Here is a 19,980-nt window from a genome sequence, read left to right as displayed (position 1 = left end):
CTGAGAATTTGCAGCCCATGCCATGATCAATTTTTGAAACTGGAATTATTTTTGAGCATGAATGGTGGCTAGATGGTAGGCAATTATATCCAATATACCAGAAGAGCAACAGATAACCTGTGAAATATCCTCTGAGATAACATACGTACACATAACTTTGTTTTTATTTCATAATACTTTTGAGGACAAGATTATGAATGTACAAAAGTAAGTTAAGATGCAAACGGTTGCCTTCTTTCTCACAATCAGTATTTACAGATATGGAAAACAGCCTCTGAGCGCAGTGTTGTCACCACTCATTCCAGAAAGAATGAATTTCATGCTACTTAAAACAACAACAAGGACAATCTAAAACTGCAATCTTGGCTTTTGCAGAAAGCAAAAAGATACAGGGTTGAAAAAGAATCAAGATTGTCCTGGAGCAAATTTTGCATTCAGCAATGAACACTTTTTTTGTGGCCATCTAGGAAACTGCATGCTTTGCGAGACATTAACATTTTCTGCATGTCTTGTAAACAGTATTTGTAAGACACAACTCCTGGGGCCAGGCTAAATGTCTAGACCAGTGGTTCTCAACCTTGGCCACTTTAAGCTGTGTGGACTTCAACTCCCAGAATTCCCCAGCCAGCCATGCTGGTTGGGGAATTCTGGGAGTTGAAGTCCACACAGTTTAAAGCAGCCTAGGCTGAGAAACACTGGCCTAGACTTTGAGAGGAACTTGCTAATCGTCTCAGAACATATGATGAACTTGCACCGAAGAATCTGGGAGCCACACACCAAGAGGAAGGACTTTTCAGTCAACATTTGATCTTCTGTTCTTGGAGGTCTGGAAGTTCATTTTTCTATTAGAGCTTCTAGCTGCTCTTGAAGAGACGCCAGCTGCAGAGCGAGAAGGAAAGATGGGAAGAGAAGAAAAACTACTGTTAAACAATGACATCTACAATCAGTCCCACCTTCCTCCTTCAAATCAAGATCCAAGGATCTTTCAATCAGTTCCCCTGATCTCTCTCTCTCTAGGGAGACAGTCTTTGCTATTATTCCGAAGCCGTGTTATAATCCCTTGCTCTCATTTTATAAAGGATGTTCCCGCTAGCTCCATAGTTTAATCACAAGTAGGCCTGAGTGGGAGAATGTGAATGGAAGCTTTTGTGCAAAGAGATTTATTTTGGGAACACAGCAATGAAAGGAATGGGAAGGGTCAAGCCATTCTCCATGGCCCCCCTCTGATTTGCTCCCCTCTGGGCAGGGCTATGTAGACGACAAAGACCATCTCCTCATGCATTTCTCAGCCAGCATCACAGTTAGTCTGAGTTGCTTAAAAAAAAAAAAGGATCCTTTCCAGAAAGCCCAGGAACAATTGTATTCAACTCTTGTTTATTTATTGTTCAGTGATGAGAAATGGGAAGAAAAGTTTCTTTTTTTTTTGTAATAGCAGAGAAGGTGTTAAATTACTGTAAATGCTTATACTTGTCGGGAGGGAGGGGGGAGTCATTTTTTATATGTCTTTCATGTTCTTTTTCTCCTTTTTCTTGTTCTCTTTCTTCTTTTTGTTGGTATATGTTTTCTAATTCTGTATTATCTTTTGATTGTGCAAATCTCTAATAAAATATTATGAAAAAAAAAAGAATACCAAAGTCAGCTCAACCAAGCAACGTTCACTTGTAACTATGAAACTGCTCTGATGGGTCGCCCACTCATATATGCAAAAAGGATGACAGCGACTGCCATTTTGGAGCCAGCAATTTACTCAGGAAATAGGAATCACTTAGTGTCCTGCCAATATTTCCTCAGGGTAGCCTGACAGGAAACGTAATGCTACTGTGTTTTGAACTTGCATCCCCAGTAAAGTTGTCGCACCGTGTGGGTTTCCAAAACTTGCTTCTTCAGCCTTGTTTCCACTTAGAATTTATAGAAATGACAGAAATCTTACCTGCTGCTTTTCTCGTTCTTCTTGCTGCTTGAACTCATCCAGCACAGCCTGGAGCCGGGTCTGGAAAATGAGACCGAGAGAAAAGTAGAGTCTCTTGCTGCAAGAATACTCTACTAAAATGCTTTTAAAGGCATTTGGATGTACCTCGGTCTGCCCCGGCCCTAGAGGAAGAGTCTACAAGCAAACTCCAGAGATACCACGTGCTACGAAGCAGAGCTAAAATTGCCCCAAAACAAAATGAAAAGAGCACAGTGCTAAATTTCTTCCCCCATCCAAGGAAGCTTAATTGCTTCTTTTGCTGACTGCTGGCTGGAAAATGAGTTTTAATTCATGTGGACTTTCTAGTTGCCTGGACCATAGGAAGCTGGGTTGTAACCAAGTCGCTTTGTCCATCGAGCCCTGTCTCTCTCAACCTTGGGGACTTCAAGATGAGTGGACTTCAACTTCCAGAATTCCCCAGCCAGCCATGCTGGCTGGGGAATTCTGGGAGTTGAAGTCCACCCATCTTGAAGTTCCCAAAGTTGAGAAACACTGATCTAACCAAATATGGTATGTTCCAGACTGGCTGGGAATTATAGGAGAGAACGTTTGCATGTAAAAGGCTTCAGATTGGGGAAAAAACTACTTGGATGAACATAAGATCTATTTCATTTAACTGGAAAAGCTAAGATTTGAACCTAGGACTTTCTGTCCAACATGTGCTTTACCAGCTTGTTATTATCTATCCTGCAGAGACTGCTTTCTTTTCTTAAGAGGATGTCTTCTGGCAGAGAGACCCCAGTGGTGCTTAGGTTAAGGTACTGCCACTAGAACTTGGGAGGCCCAGATTAAAATCCAGCATCAACCACTAAAACTGACTAGGTGACTTATAGAGTTCTTATAAATTCTTATAGAGTTGTGGTGATGGACCTAAAGTGGGAGGAGGAACCTATGCGTGTTGCCTTGAATTCCTGGCTAAGTAATTATTCTTTCCAATTTCAGCCAAAGTAAGGAGGTCTCCCCCTAGAGGAGAAACAAGAGGCCCTAATTCCAGAGTCACCTTGAGCGCCAGATTCTCCACTTTCATGATGAGATCTTCTTGGCGCTTCCTGCGCTCCTGGGTCTCCTGCAGCTTGCCCTTCAGGTTGTCAATTTGCTTCTGGATTCCAATGGCTGCAAAGAGAGTAAACCACTTGGCCCTCCTGGTAATAAACTGAGGGCTGCCCCACACACTGTGGCATAGTGCCAAGGAACATACAAAATCACCCGCCCCCGGCGTAGCCTCCCTTCCCACCAGCTCCTAACCAATTTGGCTGGTCCCTTCGTTCTCTTGCTGCTGGGAGCTGGATTCACTCAGCTTGCCCTGCAGCCTCCTCTCCAAGTCCTCCTCCGTATCCATGACGTTCAGGTCTTCGTCATCGTGGTGATCCCTCTCGTCTTCATCGCTGCTGCTACTGCTGATTTCGTTAAACATCTCCCGGAGCTCGTCACGTTCTGCTGGTTGGACAGAGAAGGAGAAAGGAGCCAGCCATTCCTCAATGAACCCCATAATGTTTCTCACTGAGGAGTGTGGCTAGTCTGGTCACTGCTCCCCACACCTCTTTGTGCCTGCACTTGTAATTCACCTCCATCAAAATCTCCATCCTGCACCACCCACCACTCGACCCACATTCAGTGCCCATAAATTCTTCTGCCAATGGAAAATCTTTTGATGTACTTTAACACCAATGCTGGAGATAGCTTGGGCTGCAGCTTGGGCTGCAGTTCAACATAGGGCAGAAGCCCCCTTCCTGGAACCTGGTTCGTACATGTAAAGGCAGAGTTAATTTAACAACATGCTAGGCTGCAAATCATGGCTTACACACCATAATGGCTGGATGTACACAGTACATTACACCCAAATCCAAACATCCTATACATGCAAGGAGTGAACACAGTCATGGGTCAGACAGTGGCCAATTTTCATACCAAACGCTGTTTGCTTGCTAAAATGATTTTCAGTCAAGTGATTGACTGAAAATGCAACAACTGGCTGGGTTTGCCCACCATGCTGGAACCCCAAACCATGTTCTTGCAACTACAATGGCCAGCTTTGCACAGCTAGCAGAGCCAAAAAGCAAGCAAATGAACGATGTTTTGGCTTTGGGCATGTAGGAACCAGGTTGACTTTTGTCACCTAGTCTAGATTGTCCACTCAAGAGGAGCCACAGCTCTTCAGGCAGAAAGAGATCTTTCCCATCACCTGTCCAGATCCTTCGGATGAGAGGAAGAAACTGTCCTTTTCTGTGTGGACCCATGCATCCTGCCATGAAGCTGTACCCCTTAGACTAACTGCAATGTGGTTAGGACTACCACTAGCAGACTGCAAAATTCCACCAGATCACAAGGTAGCAACAGAGAGATACAGGAAACACTAACTCTTTGCTCCCATCTAGTGGCTTTGTGAATATTGACAATCTGGCGGAGCGTCCCCAAATGTGATAGTACCTGAAGATCCATGGCCTTGTTTATGTCCAGACATCCCAGGAGAAGAAATATCCAGGCCTGTAAGTAACCCATGGTTCTCAGCTTCCTTCGTTTCATCTTCAGCAATGACCTCCCACCCTGAATTCAGGCACAGACGAATTAAGGAAAAATCAATTTAATGGGGAAGCACATCACCAAGAAATGGAAGGTGCATACATAATATTAGAGAAATACTCTTGCAGTTTTTCCCACCAGTCTTTCAATGTGATGCTCTCCTTTAGAAATTATTTCTTGAAAAGAGAAGTTCAGTCAAATTCTCATGGACAGAGCGTAACACCTCTGACTTTAGTTACAAGGTGGCCGAGTAACGTGTGTGAATATCTCCTTTCCCTTGTAGAATCGTCTTTTTAGCTGTAGATGCCTTTTGTGGCTTTCCATACTTCTATTCAAACTCACTGAAAGTTATAATGAGAAAACATCTCCCGGGGGCTTTTCCAGTGTTGTCTGTGAGAAAATTTCTGCCAGCCTGGGGTGGAAATGTCATCGAATCTTTGAAATTTGGTGAAAGATTTCTAAAGGCCCTTGGTGCCCAGGTCTAGATGGTCTCAGGGTTCTAATAGCAGCCTAGCATGGAAGTGCTGAACCAAACAAGTCTCTCAGACTTTAGTAAGATTTATTAAGAAGACCGTGAAAGTAACAACACAAGAATTCTAATACGTACTCTAGATCAAAATGAGAAACCTACATACAAGCACATTAGGGCAACAAGGTTCTTTTCCCCACATACTTTTTCAGAGGAGGACCCCAGTGTCCTTTCTGAAGGAGAGGTAGACTGCACTTCCTAATCATTTTGGAAAAGACTACAAGATGTCTTATCAATCCGAGTATAGAAATTGTTTCAAACATTCCACGTAAACTGCATTACTTAATACTCTCCCTTCCCCTCCAACCAAACTAAACTTTTCAAGGTTAGCAGAAAGATAAACGTGTGTGCTTCTTTTAATACTGCATCAAACAGACATCGCAATTCCAGCAGCCACGTCAAACTGTGATGATGAAAGAGATCAATGTAATAGTTCATTAGAAGTTTCAAAAAATATGGATGGGATCTGAAAGGGTTTAGGAGGAGAAGTTCAAAAGTGGGGTTATTTAATTCTGGCTTGTCTTCTCTCTACCTCTGCTATGTTAGCTAGCAAGTTTTGAAGGAGGAGGGATAGTCTGAACAGGGAAACGGTACAAACAGATGGAGAAGTGTCCCCCAACCGGCGCATCCTCAAGATAGGTAGTCTTCAACTCCTAGTATCCTCAGCAATGGCCATGGTAGCTGAAGAATTCTGGGAGTTGAAGTTCACACATCTATAGGGCGTCCACGCGCAGGAAGGTTGGATTCAATATTTCCTGTATTGTTTGCAGATCCATTCTCCTCCCACACTTAACTATTTCTAGGTTTCAAAAGAAAAATCAGAAAATCCCTGGCTCGCTGCTCCCCCCATGTCCCATGCAGCCTGATCCCCAACTTCTCTTCAGCTGTTAAGCAAGGAAGCCTAAGAGAATATCAGAGACCCAACATCAATGATACGAAATTCACCCGCACTGGCAGATTCCAGTCCTTGATAAGGCAGAAAAACCTCAAACATTGTAGGAAGCAGCTCTTGCAAAAGAGGACTGGGATGGATTCTATAGCATATTGAGTGAGATGGGCGGTGGCTAAATCAAATAAATAAATAATACCTTCTCCTTGGGATGAAAAAAAAAAGATTAATATCTGGTTGTGAAATGGCTGACTCTCCATAATATAATTGGGAGTGCATGTGCAGAGCTGGGGATCAAGTAAGTTATTCAAATAAAACACAGAGAGATGATGAAAGAATCTCTTTCAGGACAGAGTAGTAGAGAAACTGGTCTTTCAGATACCAGCACAGAGGCCTAAGGAGATGGCTTTGAAGAAAATATTCAGCAGCCGTAACAAAAACATCAGCATAACCTGGGAAAACAGGAAGGGTGAGGAAGAAACTCAAGACTGCTCCACTTTGAGTCGCTTTGGTATAAGAGGGAGGGAAAGAGAAACACTGTCAGGCTTTCGAGATTCTGTTATTATAGGGTTGACGTTAGCTAATCTGCCATTCCAAGCACTACTGGGTGTTGGCCATGCTGGTTGGGGGTCTTGAGGAGTCCAGAAACCTCTGGAGCGCTACAGTTCCCCACTTACTCATTTCAAAGCAAAGCTTATGAAGAAAGGATACGGACACTGACAGCTTCGGCATCTGTGCTCAGAAGGCGTTTCACTTCTTTCTCTACGTCTGGAGATTCAATGTACTGGGCCAAAGAAAGGAAAAGAAAAAGAAACAAAAAATAAAGAGGAGATTATATATTTCCAGTTTGGTTTCTGCCTCAGAATTTTAGGTGGGAAACAAATGCTTATTTCTCTCTTAACTTCCTCTGTGACATTCAAGTGGGCAAGTCTGTGTGGCACATCCACGTAGCCACCAGCCTCACCCTTCATGTTCACTTCAGTACCTTCACACCGCTGTGCAAGTGTTCCTACATAGCACTCTGTCTTCCCACGGTGCAGGCCAGAATGTCCTCCACCTGGCCACCGAAAGGCACAACAACCAGTAGTTTGCTGCTGGTCTACCCCCCCTCCTCCTTTCCTTGTTCCAGCAGCTTTTTGTAATGAGGAACACAAAGTTCTAAAAAAGCAACCAGCTGCAGTGCGGAGGGAGCAGCAAAGCGGCCATTTCGAGTGGCTGGAGAAGATGGGGAGACAGCATTAATGTTCAGTGGCACCTTGGCTGCAAGAGAGAGGGATGAAATCTTAGGAACTTGGAGATGGGACAAAGTAGGTACTCCCACCAAGAGGAAGCTGCCCAGGTCATAGCTCCAGTCTGAGAGTCTGAGAGTCAACTGGCTATCTTCTCAAGTTGCACACAAGCCCCAAGATGATGTGCGGGACTGTGCTCAGCTCCCATGTGTGGAAAGTGTCTCAACAGAAGGGTAACCATCAGCCCTTTCAAGTGTTTTCCTCATTCTCTAAGCAGAAGTTTTAAAACTTCCCAAGAGCATTCAGAACAGACTTCCCAGAACAATGTAAAAATAAACTAAGGTACTGTCTGTCCTTCGCTCAAATTTCCAAATGCATGTTCTGTTTTGGCCCTGGCTTTTATAAGCAACAGTTCCACAAGGCTCAGCTATGTAACTCACCTTCTTCTTGGCGGTCTTTCGGAACCTCCTCTTCCTCACGTTCTTCAATGGGAGCGTAACTGCAAGAAGGCAACCAATTAATTTGCAAAGCGAAATGGAGCAGGAGGGTACAGCCAACAGCTCTTTTGGGGCGGCAGAAGAGATGCTAGATTCTGAACCACAGATAGGAAGGTCAGTGGGTCTCATCATCCTTCACAATGCATGGTAGCGGCATGGAGGTAGGGACGATGCTTAGATAAGGCTCACTAGTGAGGGTGAAGTGGCCAGTGGCCCACTACTCACTGCCATGATTCCAGATAAACTTCTTCTCCCGATCCTTATCCTTCTTCTTGTTGGCTCTAGCATCAGTACTCACAGCTGGTTCCTCCAAAGCAGGGTAGAGTTCTCCATCCACGGTGCACACAAGCATCTGAACTCCGCAACATAATAAAAAGGTAATTGACTGTTATATGTGAAAACATGGGAGAGGAATCAGAATGCATAAAAGCCCAAGGAAAGTACTGTTAGATCAAACTAAAAGCTTTCTTAGTTCAGTCTTCTGTTGTCAGTGGTCAGTCAACCAGTTATCAGTGAGAAGTTCACAAGGGGAATGTGAACACAAAGCACCCCTTGCTATTGTTCAGCATCTAAGATCGATTGTGACACCTGAATCTTCGTAACTCGTTGGCACTGCCTGTTTTATCCACCCTCAGTTTGTCTAATCCCCTTTTCAAGGCTTCCAAGCTTCTATCCATCCAGAGCTAATCAGGTTTCCAGCTCCAGGATGACCATTCATTAGAAATCCTGCCCCCTCAAAGAACAGTTCAATGTTTGAAATCAACTATAATTCATAACTATTTGTGGCATTGAAAAAAAAAAAGTTTAAGAGGGGAGCTGAAAATGAAGGTATGCTGACAAAAATGAAAAGCAAAAACATCTTGCACAAGGAAGGCTCATCTTTCTGGTATTTGGAAGACATCTACCTGGCAAATGTCAGCAGTCTTATAGAACGTTTTCTTATCAATGGTTTTCAAGCTTTCCATGATGCAGGGCAAGTCCACCAACTTGGCAGCTAAGGGGACACGGTCCACTCGCACAATTCCATGACGGCCATCCGCTGCAGGAGCAGGGAAATGGGAGAATTTCTATGTGGCATTGATGAAACATTCAGAAGTCGAGCATTTCATTAGCAATTGGGAACACACAAAGTTATGGGCTCAAGCCATCAAGTGGCTTCCATGTACAGGTGAACCAGGGTCTAAAAGCGGAAAAATGTTTTGGGTGATGGGAAAGGCCTCATTTATAAAATGCTTTTCTAATCATTTTTTTTCTCCATGGCTTAGATACGGCAGTGAAATAAGAAGCTAAACAACATTCTGATGCTTTTTCCGTTTCTGTACTGACACTCAATAAATTTGTCCTCAAAAGCCTAGGCGTATGATGAACTACTCAAGGCCAATGAGCTACAATGGCAACAGCTGGGAAATCAGTACAGTATTGTATTTTTGATATGGTCCAAGACCAGTACAAAAATAAATTAAAACAACCCAATACAATCCAAAATATAATAGCATTGTAACCATTTAATATATGGGGAGCCTTTTATTGACCACTCTGGATATAATATAACTCTGTGGCGAAGGCACAAAACTTGGCCATTAAAAATATGATTTCAACTTGTCATTTAAGAAAACTTCTAGATAACATTGATCCAGTCAGTTAAGAAATAAATATCAGTAGCATAGTACTAAAAGAGCTGCAGAAAGAAGGGAGAACATTTACTAATGATATACTAGAAACCCCCAAGTTACCTCCTGGACATTTTTAGATTCCTTGTTCACTCACCTGTCCTTTATTCTTTTATATTACCTGAGTTTTATTTTCTATTTGTGTTGGCTTATAGACTTTCTCTGAAAAAGTTAAATGAAAAAAAGAAATTAAAAGCTGCTGATGTTGTCCTCTTACCATGCAATTCAATCGTGAGTCTGTCCTTCAAGTTGACACTCCCAGATTGAACAGCCCTCCGCACTGTAGAAGCGTATTCCTAAGCAGAGAGGCAATGGGAATGAGGATCAAGAGAAAGTTGGCCCATTCTAGACGTAAGCATGGGTCACAGCAAACGGCAGGCGATGTTAGCATTGACTCAGAAGGTGCACTTACCGGAGGCAGCCGCAAAATAAACTGGCTCTCTAATTCATGGGGGATATTGTCCTTGTTCTTGGTCATCTTCACTTCTTGGAGGTTCAGAAGACAAGAAAAGACACAGTTACTCAATGGCTTAGCGAGAGCTTTTCCTGAGCACTGCTATACAACTTGCCGTGCTGCTAAGAAACACTCAACAGCGGTGCGTACAAACGGGCTCTGTCCAGAAGCACCTTATTGGAGGGAGTCAAGGCATTTCCACCCATGGGCTGAAGCACAATCTCAGCCTTAAGGGCCAGAGACGCATCTGAAGCCATTAAACTTGAAAGCAGAACTGTTTCCTCGGCTAATCACACCACGCTGCCTGCTTCCATTATTTAACTAAAGAAGACAACATTGCTTCTACTCAAACACAGAACACATGAAAGTTCTGATCGCATCAAAAAAAAGGAGAGGTTTGCATCTGCTCCTCTCTTCCTCTCCCTGCCCATCTTAAACCAAAAACAAAGAAGCACCCTTAGCTCTTTCAAATAAGGTGCCACTGGGAGCCCAGAAATACAGATTTGGAGGATTGAGAAGAACACAGCATAACTCGATGGTTTGAAGCATGAAAATGCAGACATTGGGGAAAAGATCCTGCCACGGCCAGAGCACGTAAGGAAGAAAAGATAGCGATCCGCTCCCATTAAAGTAGTACTGGAACAGGAACGATTCGATCTATGTCCATAAAAGCTGGCAAAGCACAGCAATCACACCCTCAGGAGTCTGCGGTTCTCCTGGGAATCATTTCAGAAAAGCAGAGTAGTCTTTGCGCCGAAATCAGCACATCTTCTAGAGAGAGCTACAGACCCGCACCAGAGAAACGTAAAACAAATGCATTACTTGCAGACGCCATTCCTCCTCTTCTTGCTCCACGCAAACGTTTATAAAAACTTGTATCATTCAAAAATACTAAACATAAATGCAAAAAAAAAAAGAGTTAAAAAACCAAAAGCTATCTGCTGATCAAAGTATTGCTATTCAAGAGGGATTAAATACATCATACGGTCATTCCTCTGTCCCTGAAATGAGACGTTATTTCTATAATAAAAAGTATATGGGACGATTCCTTGAACCTGTCTCCTTTAGAACTTCTTTAAAAAAATACTACCCACAAATCAGGAGATTCTCAACTATGCAGCATTTATCCATCAGCAGCAAAAGTTAAGATGCACAATCCAAAATGCTATTTTTTAATCGATCAAGAACTAGTTTGGGACAGGAACATCTGAAGGTTTTATTTCCAGACGAGCCTCCTAATATATTGCCCCTGAGAGCCCTGCTATACATCCCAGCTTCTAAGAAGGGTCAATGCGAGGTTCCTTAAAAAACGGGGTTTGGGGTAGCAGCACCCTGAACACAGAGTTCCCTCTCAAAGGGTGTCTCATTAATTTGCTTCTGAGATATACTCTGTCCCATTAAACCTTCACTTCAGTGCTGTTTAATACCACGTATTGCTGTTCCTCTGCACATCAGCAGCAATGTCACTTTTTTCCTGCTTTTGCAATATGAAGTTTTTTATTCTCTTTTTTTGTTGTATATTCTGCCCCATACACAGGAAGTAAAGGCGTGAAATGTATAGACCGATATCTATAAAGAAAAGGAAGCTGCTTTCAAAATACTCAAAATTCACGGTTCATTATCGAAGGGACAGAAACCACAGAAGCACGTTTAGATTCTATTTAGTATGGGTGCACGGCATTTTCGTTCCAATTCCAAAAAGATGCCTTGGAGGAAGGGAAGGCATGAATGTAGCTCGTGTCCGCAGCTCTTTAAAGCAGCTGCGTCTTTCCCCAGAATCACAGGCTAAGCCCAGGAAAATATAGCAAGAGGTGTGGGCTACATTCACAGTCCGGTTCATACGCTCAGCAACTTTAGGACAGGTGGACCTCAACTCCCAGAATGCCCCAGGGAGGAGCGTTTCTCAGCCACTTTAGGACAGGTGGACTTCAACTCCCAGAATGCCCCAGCCAGCATGGCTGGCTGGGGCATTCTGGGAGTTGAAATCCACCTGTCTTAAAGTGGCCAAGTTTGAGGAACCTGGTGGAAAAGGAGGAAAAACCATCCACCAATACCGGCCCCAAAGCTACAAAAAACCACCCCCTTGGCAGCCTCGCCCCCCAGGTGGCCTCTGGAGAGGGAAGAAGGAGGGAGGCGGGCCCCCCGAGCCCAAACCGGCCTCCCCGGCCCTCTCCTCGGCGCCCCCAGGAGATCGAAGCCCCCGGCTGCTCCCCAAGGGGCTTCACCGCGGCAGCCTCTGGGGGGCTCTCCCCGGCAGGGCAGGGCAGGGCAGGGCTGGGGGCCCCCCTCCCCGCGGGCTCCGCAGCCCAGCCGGCCCCCGCCGCCCGGACTCACCCGCCGCTCGGCCCGGCCCGGCCCGGCCCGGCCCCTTGCGCGCTGCGGAAGCGGAACGGGCGGCGACGCGGCCGGGGAGGAGGCCCGGAGGGAGCCGGGCTGGCCCGGCCGCGCCCCCGCCTCCCGCGCGCCGTCGCCGGCTGGCCTGCGGGGCGGGAGCGGCGCTCGGGGACGCGCGCTTCGGTCGGGAACGGCGGAGGCGGGGCGGCTCGCGGCTTTTCGGGGGGCTCCTCTGGGGTTGGGGTGAGCCTCGGTTGGATGGTGGTCGGGGTCCTTCTGCGGGGGCCGGATCTGGGGGGCGCGGGTTGGAGGGGAAGAAGAGACCTCTCGCTGCATTTTAAGAGAAGGGGGTAAGTTGTTGGCGCTTGTTGCGAGGAAGGGGGGAGTCCTTTCTTTCTTTCTTTCTTTCTTTCTTTCTTTCTTTCTTTCTTTCTTTCTTTCTTTCTTTCTTTCTTTCTTTTCTTTCTCTCTCTCTCTCTCTCTTTTTCTTTCTTGCTCTCTCCCTTTTCTCCTCTTCTCTTTTCTCCTTTCTGTACTTTCTATTTTTTATTTTTTAGTTTGTATTCATTTTGATCTTTTGGATGGTAAGGTTTCATTGGGACCTTTATTTAAAAAAAAGGGAGGGAAGCCTGTGGGGGAAGCCAGCTGGCGGTGGTCTTCCCCTGGAGACTTCCCTTGGATTACAACACCCATCGTGCCCAGGCAAGGCACGCAGGAGGAGAGGTGCCTCCCCAGGTGGAGGGAAAGGCCCCCGACTCAGCTGTTGGTCCAACCCTGGTTGGTGGGAAAGTACTCCTAAGGCCGGGGTGCCTCTGCCCGTCCCTCCGTTGCTGCCCACTTGGGGTTCCCAATGGGACAGAAAGAGGACATGGTGAAAGGCGTGACTGGAGATGACTCGCATGAACTGTATTTATTTTTATCGATGTTCCTATAGATTGAAGGGAGAGTCGGTTTCCTCCCCGCCCCCCCGCGCCTGCTGCTGCTTTTGGACCAAGGGCCCTGGCCGTGGGAAACTGGCCCACCCCTGCCTTAAATGACCTTGTACAAACCATCGTGGCTATTTCACCCAGGCAGCCAAGCCTCAACCAGAAGAAGTCACAAAAAGTCAACAGACCCAACGCATTAGGAAATAGAGAGGAAATACGACTCAGCATACTTCCAAGAAAGAAGATGAATCTGGAGAAGGGTGGATGATTATGGGATGGCTCGTTAGTGAGTCACTTCCAGAAACTTGCTCAATCCCAGTCCAGCAGATCTAAGACAGCATTTCTTGGAGAAGGAAGGTCTTAACGTGGCTCTGTCTCCTGCTCTTTCTTTCAAATCGATCCAGATGGGGACCTTCACAGGACATTATGAATTCTACATTGGCCTAGCCTTGGCTCTGACCTCCAGCCTATTTATTGGAAGTAGTTTTATCCTCAAGAAGAAGGGGCTTCTCCGGCTGAACAGCCGAGGGGCCGTCAGAGCAGGTAAGGGTAAATCTGGAGCTAGCCAAATTATCATTTGACAATGAGAGTTAGAAAAGTAGAATCTTAAGTATTGTTAGGAGTCGTAGTTCTCTCGGGCCCTGAGAGTTTGCTAAGATAATTGTTTTGAGGAATTGGAAAAGTAAGTATTGTTCCTGATGTTAAGGACAGGATTCAAGGTTTATCTTCTCACCAAAAAAACGACGCAGCATGTTCCCCTTTGGCATAGACTTTACAATATTACGTAATAATAGACAATCATTATTTTCTTTAATTTTAAATTTGGAAAAGTTTAAGTATTGCTTGAAGTTTGAGGGATATGTGATATATATATAGTTTTCTCCTTTTTGTTCTGTTGTTGTTTTGTTTTTATATGCTTTCTTTTTTCCCCATTTTTGTGCATTTCTTTCGGTAAAACGTTTTTAAGATAAAGTCAATTAATTTGTTTGCTTTTTAAAAAACTGGATTCCACTGCCTAGTCTCCTAGAAATTTTGAATATTTTCTCAGACTAGGTTCTTGTTCTACTTGATCCACTCTTTCAGTTTCTGATCCCTTTTTTTCCCCAGGCCTGGGGGGTCATGCGTATCTGAGAGAGTGGCTGTGGTGGGGAGGACTAATATCCAGTAAGTATGTCTTGAGATTTAATACCTCTCTTTTCCCTTGAGTATTTTAAATTATATCACCAGTGGTAGTACATAGACATTCTTGGGGAAGAACCTTCCTCTCCCATAGAGCAACATTGCTAAGAAGTCTACAAAAATGATTACCATCCCAACTAAGTATTATCCTACTTTGGGGATACCATCAACCTATACGAAAAAAAGCTAGACTCATAAACACATAAGGGGAACTTCGTGGATTTGCTTCAGGTTGTCTGTTTTGCATTTGCTCCCCACCCCACCCAGTGGATACCTGTAGTAACCTACTTTGTATCCTGGAAAAAAAAACTAGTCTAAATATTTCTGACAACGACTAAGGAGTCAATAAGTGACTCTGCTTTGGGTCAGAGCAAAGCAAAGGCTAAATTGCATCGTTCAAAGTTTTTCACTTCTGACGGGTTGCTTCTTTTTTACAGTGGGAATTGGAGAAGCTGCGAATTTCGCTGCCTATGTTTTCGCCCCAGCCACGCTGGTTACTCCACTAGGGGCGCTTAGCGTTTTAGTCAGGTAAATTCATGCGGTCAGACACACCTTAGACCTCACCTTCCTTAGATCTTAACTTCCAGGAGCAGGGGTCGGTAGCTGCTGCGTTTTTTCTTCAAGCAAACAAATCTTGTGAACGCTTTTGTTTCTTTTCTCCTAAAGTGCAGTTTTAGCCTCCTATTTCCTGAATGAGCGGCTGAATATCCATGGAAAGATTGGCTGTCTCCTGAGCATTTTAGGATCTACTGTGATGGTGATTCATGCTCCCCAGGAGGAAGCGGTTTCCAGTCTGGACTCAATGTTGGAGAAACTGAAGGATCCAGGTACAGAAAGCCTGTTTTCTATATTACACATCCAGAAAATATTCTGTAGTAGGAGTACAAAACTGTTGGGGTCTCTGTTCTAATCCAGTCTCAACCTTGGCAGCTTGAAGACGTGTGGACTTCAACTCCCAGAATTCCCCATGGTGGCTAGGGAATTCTGGGAGTTGAAGTCCACACATCATGAGCAATTTGGCAGAGAGTGGTTTATTTTTCTGACCAGATTTTACTAATGTTACCCAGTTTATATCATGAATGCTCTAGACCAGCCACCCTCAACTTTCCCTCCATTCGTTATTTGGAAATTGCCGGTAGTCTCATTGAGTCTCTTAATTTGTATTCATGTATTGAGATTCTGCAAAGCAAAACTCGTATTTTAGTAGCATTTATTCTTCAACACCACCACCACCACCAAAGACATTACTCTGAAGTCATGGCACTGGAAAACGTCCCCTGTAACTGGTAAATGTATAAAGGAAAGTTTGTAGATGGCTTTGATGTTGTCTCATAAATATCGCAGGCTCCTAATCCAGGATTGGTCAGTCATTTTGATAATAGGGTTATGTGTCTTCAGAATGGATAACCCAGTTATCAAAATGAGTGCAAAGAACAGATAACAGGCCACTTTCTGTGGCTTATATGAATGAAGTTAGAGGACCATCAGTGGTCCTGATCTAGACCAAACTAAACCATAGTGGTGTCTGAGACCTCACACATCTTTAATTATTTCCCTTCATCTCCCAGGATTTATCGTGTTTGCCATATGTGTGCTGGTGAGTTCAGTTCTTCTCATCTTCGTGGCTGGACCTCGCTACGGGCAGAGGAACGTCCTGGTGTACATCCTCATCTGTTCGTCCATCGGCTCGCTTTCGGTTGCTTGCGTCAAAGGCTTAGGCATTGCCATGAAAGAGCTGTTTGCCGGGAAGCCCGTCTGGAAAGAACCGCTGGGCTGGATGCTTTTCATTTCCTTGGTGGTCTGCATCAGCATCCAGATCAACTACCTCAACAAGGCCTTGGACATCTTCAACACATCTGTGGTCACGCCCATCTATTATGTCCTCTTCACCACAGCCGTCATGACCTGCTCTGCTATTCTGTTTAAAGAGTGGCAGCATCTGGTTCTGATGAACATTGTTGGCACCGTAAGTGGCTTCCTCACCATTGTCCTTGGCATCTTTCTTCTCCACGCTTTCAAAGACGTGCCTTTCGCTGCAGATCTGCTGCCCGTTTTCCTGAGACATAAACAAAAAGATGTACCAGCAGCTTCATGGAGAGAGAGAGAAAAGGAACGGTCTTGCCTCCACCAGCCTCTTCTGGATCCAGAGTTCGTAGAGAAAGAAGGGACAGAGAAGCAACAGAGTTTATGAAAGCTAAGGTATTAGACCTGTTGGCTAAAAACCATAAACTGTAAGCTCTTTTAGATTTCTAAAGGCTCACCAGAGAATTTTTTCCAGGTAATGCAGAACTATTTGGGAACCATTTCCTCAGAAATTAGTGTTTTCACTGGCCGCATACTTGAATCCGGTGGAGGTCCTGTTGGATGCAAGCTGATAGACAAGCAGTGGCTTTGGGGCTGGATTTAAGTTCCTTTCTTTCCAGCTTCCAGAAATGGACAGACCAGGTCCAGAGTTTTATGTACCTGTACGGGGCTTGGGGACATATTGATAGCCCCCCGAGCACATAAAACCACTCTTGAAAGCATTCATTTCAAAAGTGGTTGGGTGATGTGGCATGGGTAGGGTGTGTTGTTTAAAAAAATGTAAATATGAGTACCTCTGTGAGCCTTTCGTACCAGAGACAAGAATGGACAAGCAATCTTGTCCCATCCTGGGGATCTGAAGAGGGACCACGGAGAAGATGGACAGGAGCAAGAGACTGACATCTGGACAGAGAGGGGCATGGAACAGGCAAGGATTCTTTTTCTCCTTCCCTTCTGAGTCACAGATACGAACCGGAAGAACGCAGAGGAAAAGAAGCTGGAACAGCTACAGACATTGAAGGCAGAGTAACCATAAAGAGAGAAGCAGAATTTAGCTTTTTAACAGACATGAGATCAAGCTCACATAGAAAAAAAGCATAGGCCTATTGAAATGTGTTCACAAACTTTTACCCTCAAGATGCAGGTCTTTCTTATGGAAACACAGCTGCTCTCTGCATCGGCTCCAGCATTCTGCTGATTTTTGAATGTACAAAGCCTTCCAGGCTGACTTAAGGTTTACAAGTTATTTAAAATAAATACTTTCTTTATATGACGACATAATATCTTGCAATATGTTGCAGATGTAAAACGTGACTTTAAAAAGTGTAAGGGTATGTTCCAAACATGTTTCTTTTGCTGTTTGGTATCTTAATTCTTAACTAATTCTTTTCCTTTTTTTTTTTTAGGAAGAATTAGTCACTTATTTCATGTCCAGGAATAGACTTGCACTTTCATCAAACTTTTGTGTTGGTGGTCAATCATTGGAGTGAATTTCTAGATCACATTCCTTGCCTTATCTGTGCCTATAAAGTTGGGCATGACTTGACATCAGGTGCCATTTGTTGTAGAAACATTTTCCTCACTGTTTTCTTTCTAGCTGCACCACACAATCTAGGATGGGCGACTGGCCATTTAAGTGCAGAAAAGTGACTTGGCTAGACTTTTGTTCCTTTGGGGAACTAGGAAAACCAAGCCTTAGGACTTCAGTCTAGAAGAGTGAAACCACCAGTCCAAATCAGCAAAGGTCAGGGATACCAGTCTCAGGTTTCTCATCTGTAATAACAAAGGCTCCTTCTAAACTTCCAGCTTTCTTCTTTTTCACCCAGCAAATTATTTAAACTTGGTTCCACCATACCAGTCGCCCTAGCAAAAGTTGCAGAATTATCCTTTAACATTTCAGTCATAGCACAGGGCTGTTTCCTTTGTATACAGTTAGTCCCCAGTTTAGAAATGAGTTCCATTCCTTAAGTCAAATCTGTATGTAAGCTGGAACAGTATTATTGTATAATACTGTGTAACTAGCATTGTGTAATTAATTTGAATCATTGTGTAACTCCAATCATTGTGTATTTAACTCAAATTTTGCTACAGTAGGCTCTGTTCTTAACAATGGGCCATCCATAAACCGGGTGTTCCTAACCCGGGGACTACCTGTATATACAATTCTAATGAAGTCTGAATGTTTTTAACTATATAATTCTCAGAACCCTGTTTTCAAGTGTTGTTGCAGATAACCTAACTAAAACACGTCTGGCCAGTGCTTGGATGGAAGAAATCCTACATGTTAATTGCATATTTAAAGGCAAAATAGAATACCAAGTAATAAACTATTTCATTGTCCAAAACAGTGGTAAGGAAGCAGGAACTGTTCTGTAATAGTCTTTAGTTACTTGTAAGAACATTTTTTTCTGTAACGCAATTCACTGTTTTTAAGTGTAGACAGAAAATTCCAGGAATTAAATCCCACTGAATTCAGCAGTAATGATTTCCAAGTAGATCTGCATAAGACTGGATTGAAGCTGCTGTCCATGAAGACTTTTAAACTTCTTTTACTAAATACCACTCTCAAAGACGACTACTGTGGCCTATTGAATATTTCTGGCCATGAACTTCATGACTTAGGATAAGCCGATTTTCTCCTTTTCTGGGGGAAAGGGAGGGGATCTTGGTTTTTCAAAAAAGAGAAAAATAATTCCTCTTATTGAAGTATTATTAGAAGAAATAATAATTTACATTGAATATATAGTAAGATTTTTTTTTAACCACCCCGCTGATGAATCTTCTGCAGCCAACTCATAGTTTTGTCTTAGGGGCCTGCCAAGCCCATTTGCAGAAACCAAAGCTGGGTGAGCGATTTTCTAGACTGGAGAGATAACCAAACAATAAACAAGTAACTTCATAAGACAGCACAGTCCCTTGCACAATTCTGGAATATGCAACGAAGCTGACAAGACAACTCGTGTGTGTGTACTGTAATGTCTATTTCAGGAGCTGCAATATGACAGGGCAGATACCTCCAGGGGAGACACAATCTAGGTGCTTCCCTAGAATATCTAAAAGCCTTTTAATTGTTCATCTGGAAGCCACAAAGGTGAGGAATTCCAGGCAGGCAAGGATGAGGGTATTCTCTCTGTCAGAGTCAGCCAAGGAATTGACCATGTTCAAAGTGGAGAAAAACTACTCCCCCTCTCACACAGCTAGATCTTCCTTCTCAATATTATTTTCCCCCATAAGTTTCTGGTTTTCACTCAGTTGTTCATAGATAAGAGCATAGAAAAGAAGAAAACAAACAAAATAATCCTTAAGAGGCTTGGTGGAGGTCACTCATAAAATTGTAGAGATCACCACAAAAGAAACATTTAGCACATGCCAGGTTTTAGGATACCGAGAGACTCGGCTGCAAGAGAAATGTTTTTTTTTTAGCCTGTGTTTCTCCTGACCAGTCACTGGTAGACCAACACAGCAATCTCTTTGGAATCTGTCAGAATAGTTATGCAGATTTCTAAGCTAGTGAAATAATTTATAGCAGAAATCTGATAGAAGCCTCTCATATTTACACTCATGTCCCAAATCATTCTTTGCCTCACATCAAATGATTTGACCACTCTCAATGAAATCAGCATTTCATTGCCTTTGGTAAGAAGGCAGTAAGGCAAGCAAACTTTATTTAAGTAACTTTCTTGGGTCCGTACATTTCCAATCAGGAGACAAGGAGCCATTAAAACCAAAGGTTAGACGCTTCATGGACTGCCTATGAATCAATGTGCTTTATGAATTGACCAGCAACTGTTTGAACACAACATGAGAATAAGGTTGCCACTTAACAGCACAGCATTCTAGTTCTATAAAAAACAGGACCCTCAGATCGGTGCCCTCAAGTCCAGAATTGAAATCTAACCCGCTCTGAGGGCCTCACCTTTGGGAAGGCTTGTCTACCACATGCAGTAGCCACTAACAGCATTCCCTCTGTTAGAACTTCAG

General features: G+C 43.9%; 2 protein-coding genes across 4 annotated transcripts; one reads left to right on the top strand and one right to left on the bottom strand.

Annotated features, from left to right (window-relative positions):
* Positions 1-146: 146 nt before the first annotated feature.
* Positions 147-12,224, bottom strand: TAF7L (TATA-box binding protein associated factor 7 like). Of its 3 annotated transcripts, none has more exons than XM_088151765.1 (13): positions 12,092-12,220; positions 10,580-10,648; positions 9,716-9,789; positions 9,521-9,599; positions 8,539-8,672; positions 7,859-7,985; positions 7,577-7,635; positions 6,619-6,691; positions 4,397-4,513; positions 3,215-3,406; positions 2,970-3,082; positions 1,931-1,990; positions 147-879 (listed from the first exon to the last, which is right to left on the bottom strand). In XM_088151765.1, the coding sequence occupies exons 2-13, from the start codon at positions 10,590-10,592 to the stop codon at positions 835-837; spliced, it is 1,086 nt and encodes a 361-aa protein (XP_088007891.1). In that variant the 5' UTR covers positions 10,593-10,648; positions 12,092-12,220; the 3' UTR covers positions 147-834. The 3 variants fall into 3 exon arrangements, with proteins under 3 accessions (XP_088007891.1, XP_088007892.1, XP_088007893.1); XM_088151766.1 differs by having other exon boundaries at positions 3,215-3,403; XM_088151767.1 differs by lacking the exon at positions 10,580-10,648 and having other exon boundaries at positions 12,092-12,224.
* A 60-nt stretch (positions 12,225-12,284) lies between these two features.
* On the top strand, positions 12,285-19,772 carry LOC103065249 (magnesium transporter NIPA2-like). Its single transcript, XM_015889153.3, has 6 exons — positions 12,285-12,441; positions 13,026-13,560; positions 14,125-14,181; positions 14,634-14,724; positions 14,863-15,023; positions 15,765-19,772. The coding sequence occupies exons 2-6, from the start codon at positions 13,422-13,424 to the stop codon at positions 16,385-16,387; spliced, it is 1,071 nt and encodes a 356-aa protein (XP_015744639.1). The 5' UTR covers positions 12,285-12,441; positions 13,026-13,421; the 3' UTR covers positions 16,388-19,772.
* The last annotated feature ends 208 nt before the right edge of the window (positions 19,773-19,980 follow it).

Source organism: Python bivittatus, unplaced genomic scaffold (assembly GCF_059951505.1).
Source record: "Python bivittatus isolate LINGU-HERP-01145 unplaced genomic scaffold, Pbiv_v1 ctg000670_np1212, whole genome shotgun sequence".
Taxonomy (NCBI): domain Eukaryota; kingdom Metazoa; phylum Chordata; class Lepidosauria; order Squamata; family Pythonidae; genus Python; species Python bivittatus.
This window is presented reverse-complemented; position numbering and strand designations above follow the sequence as displayed.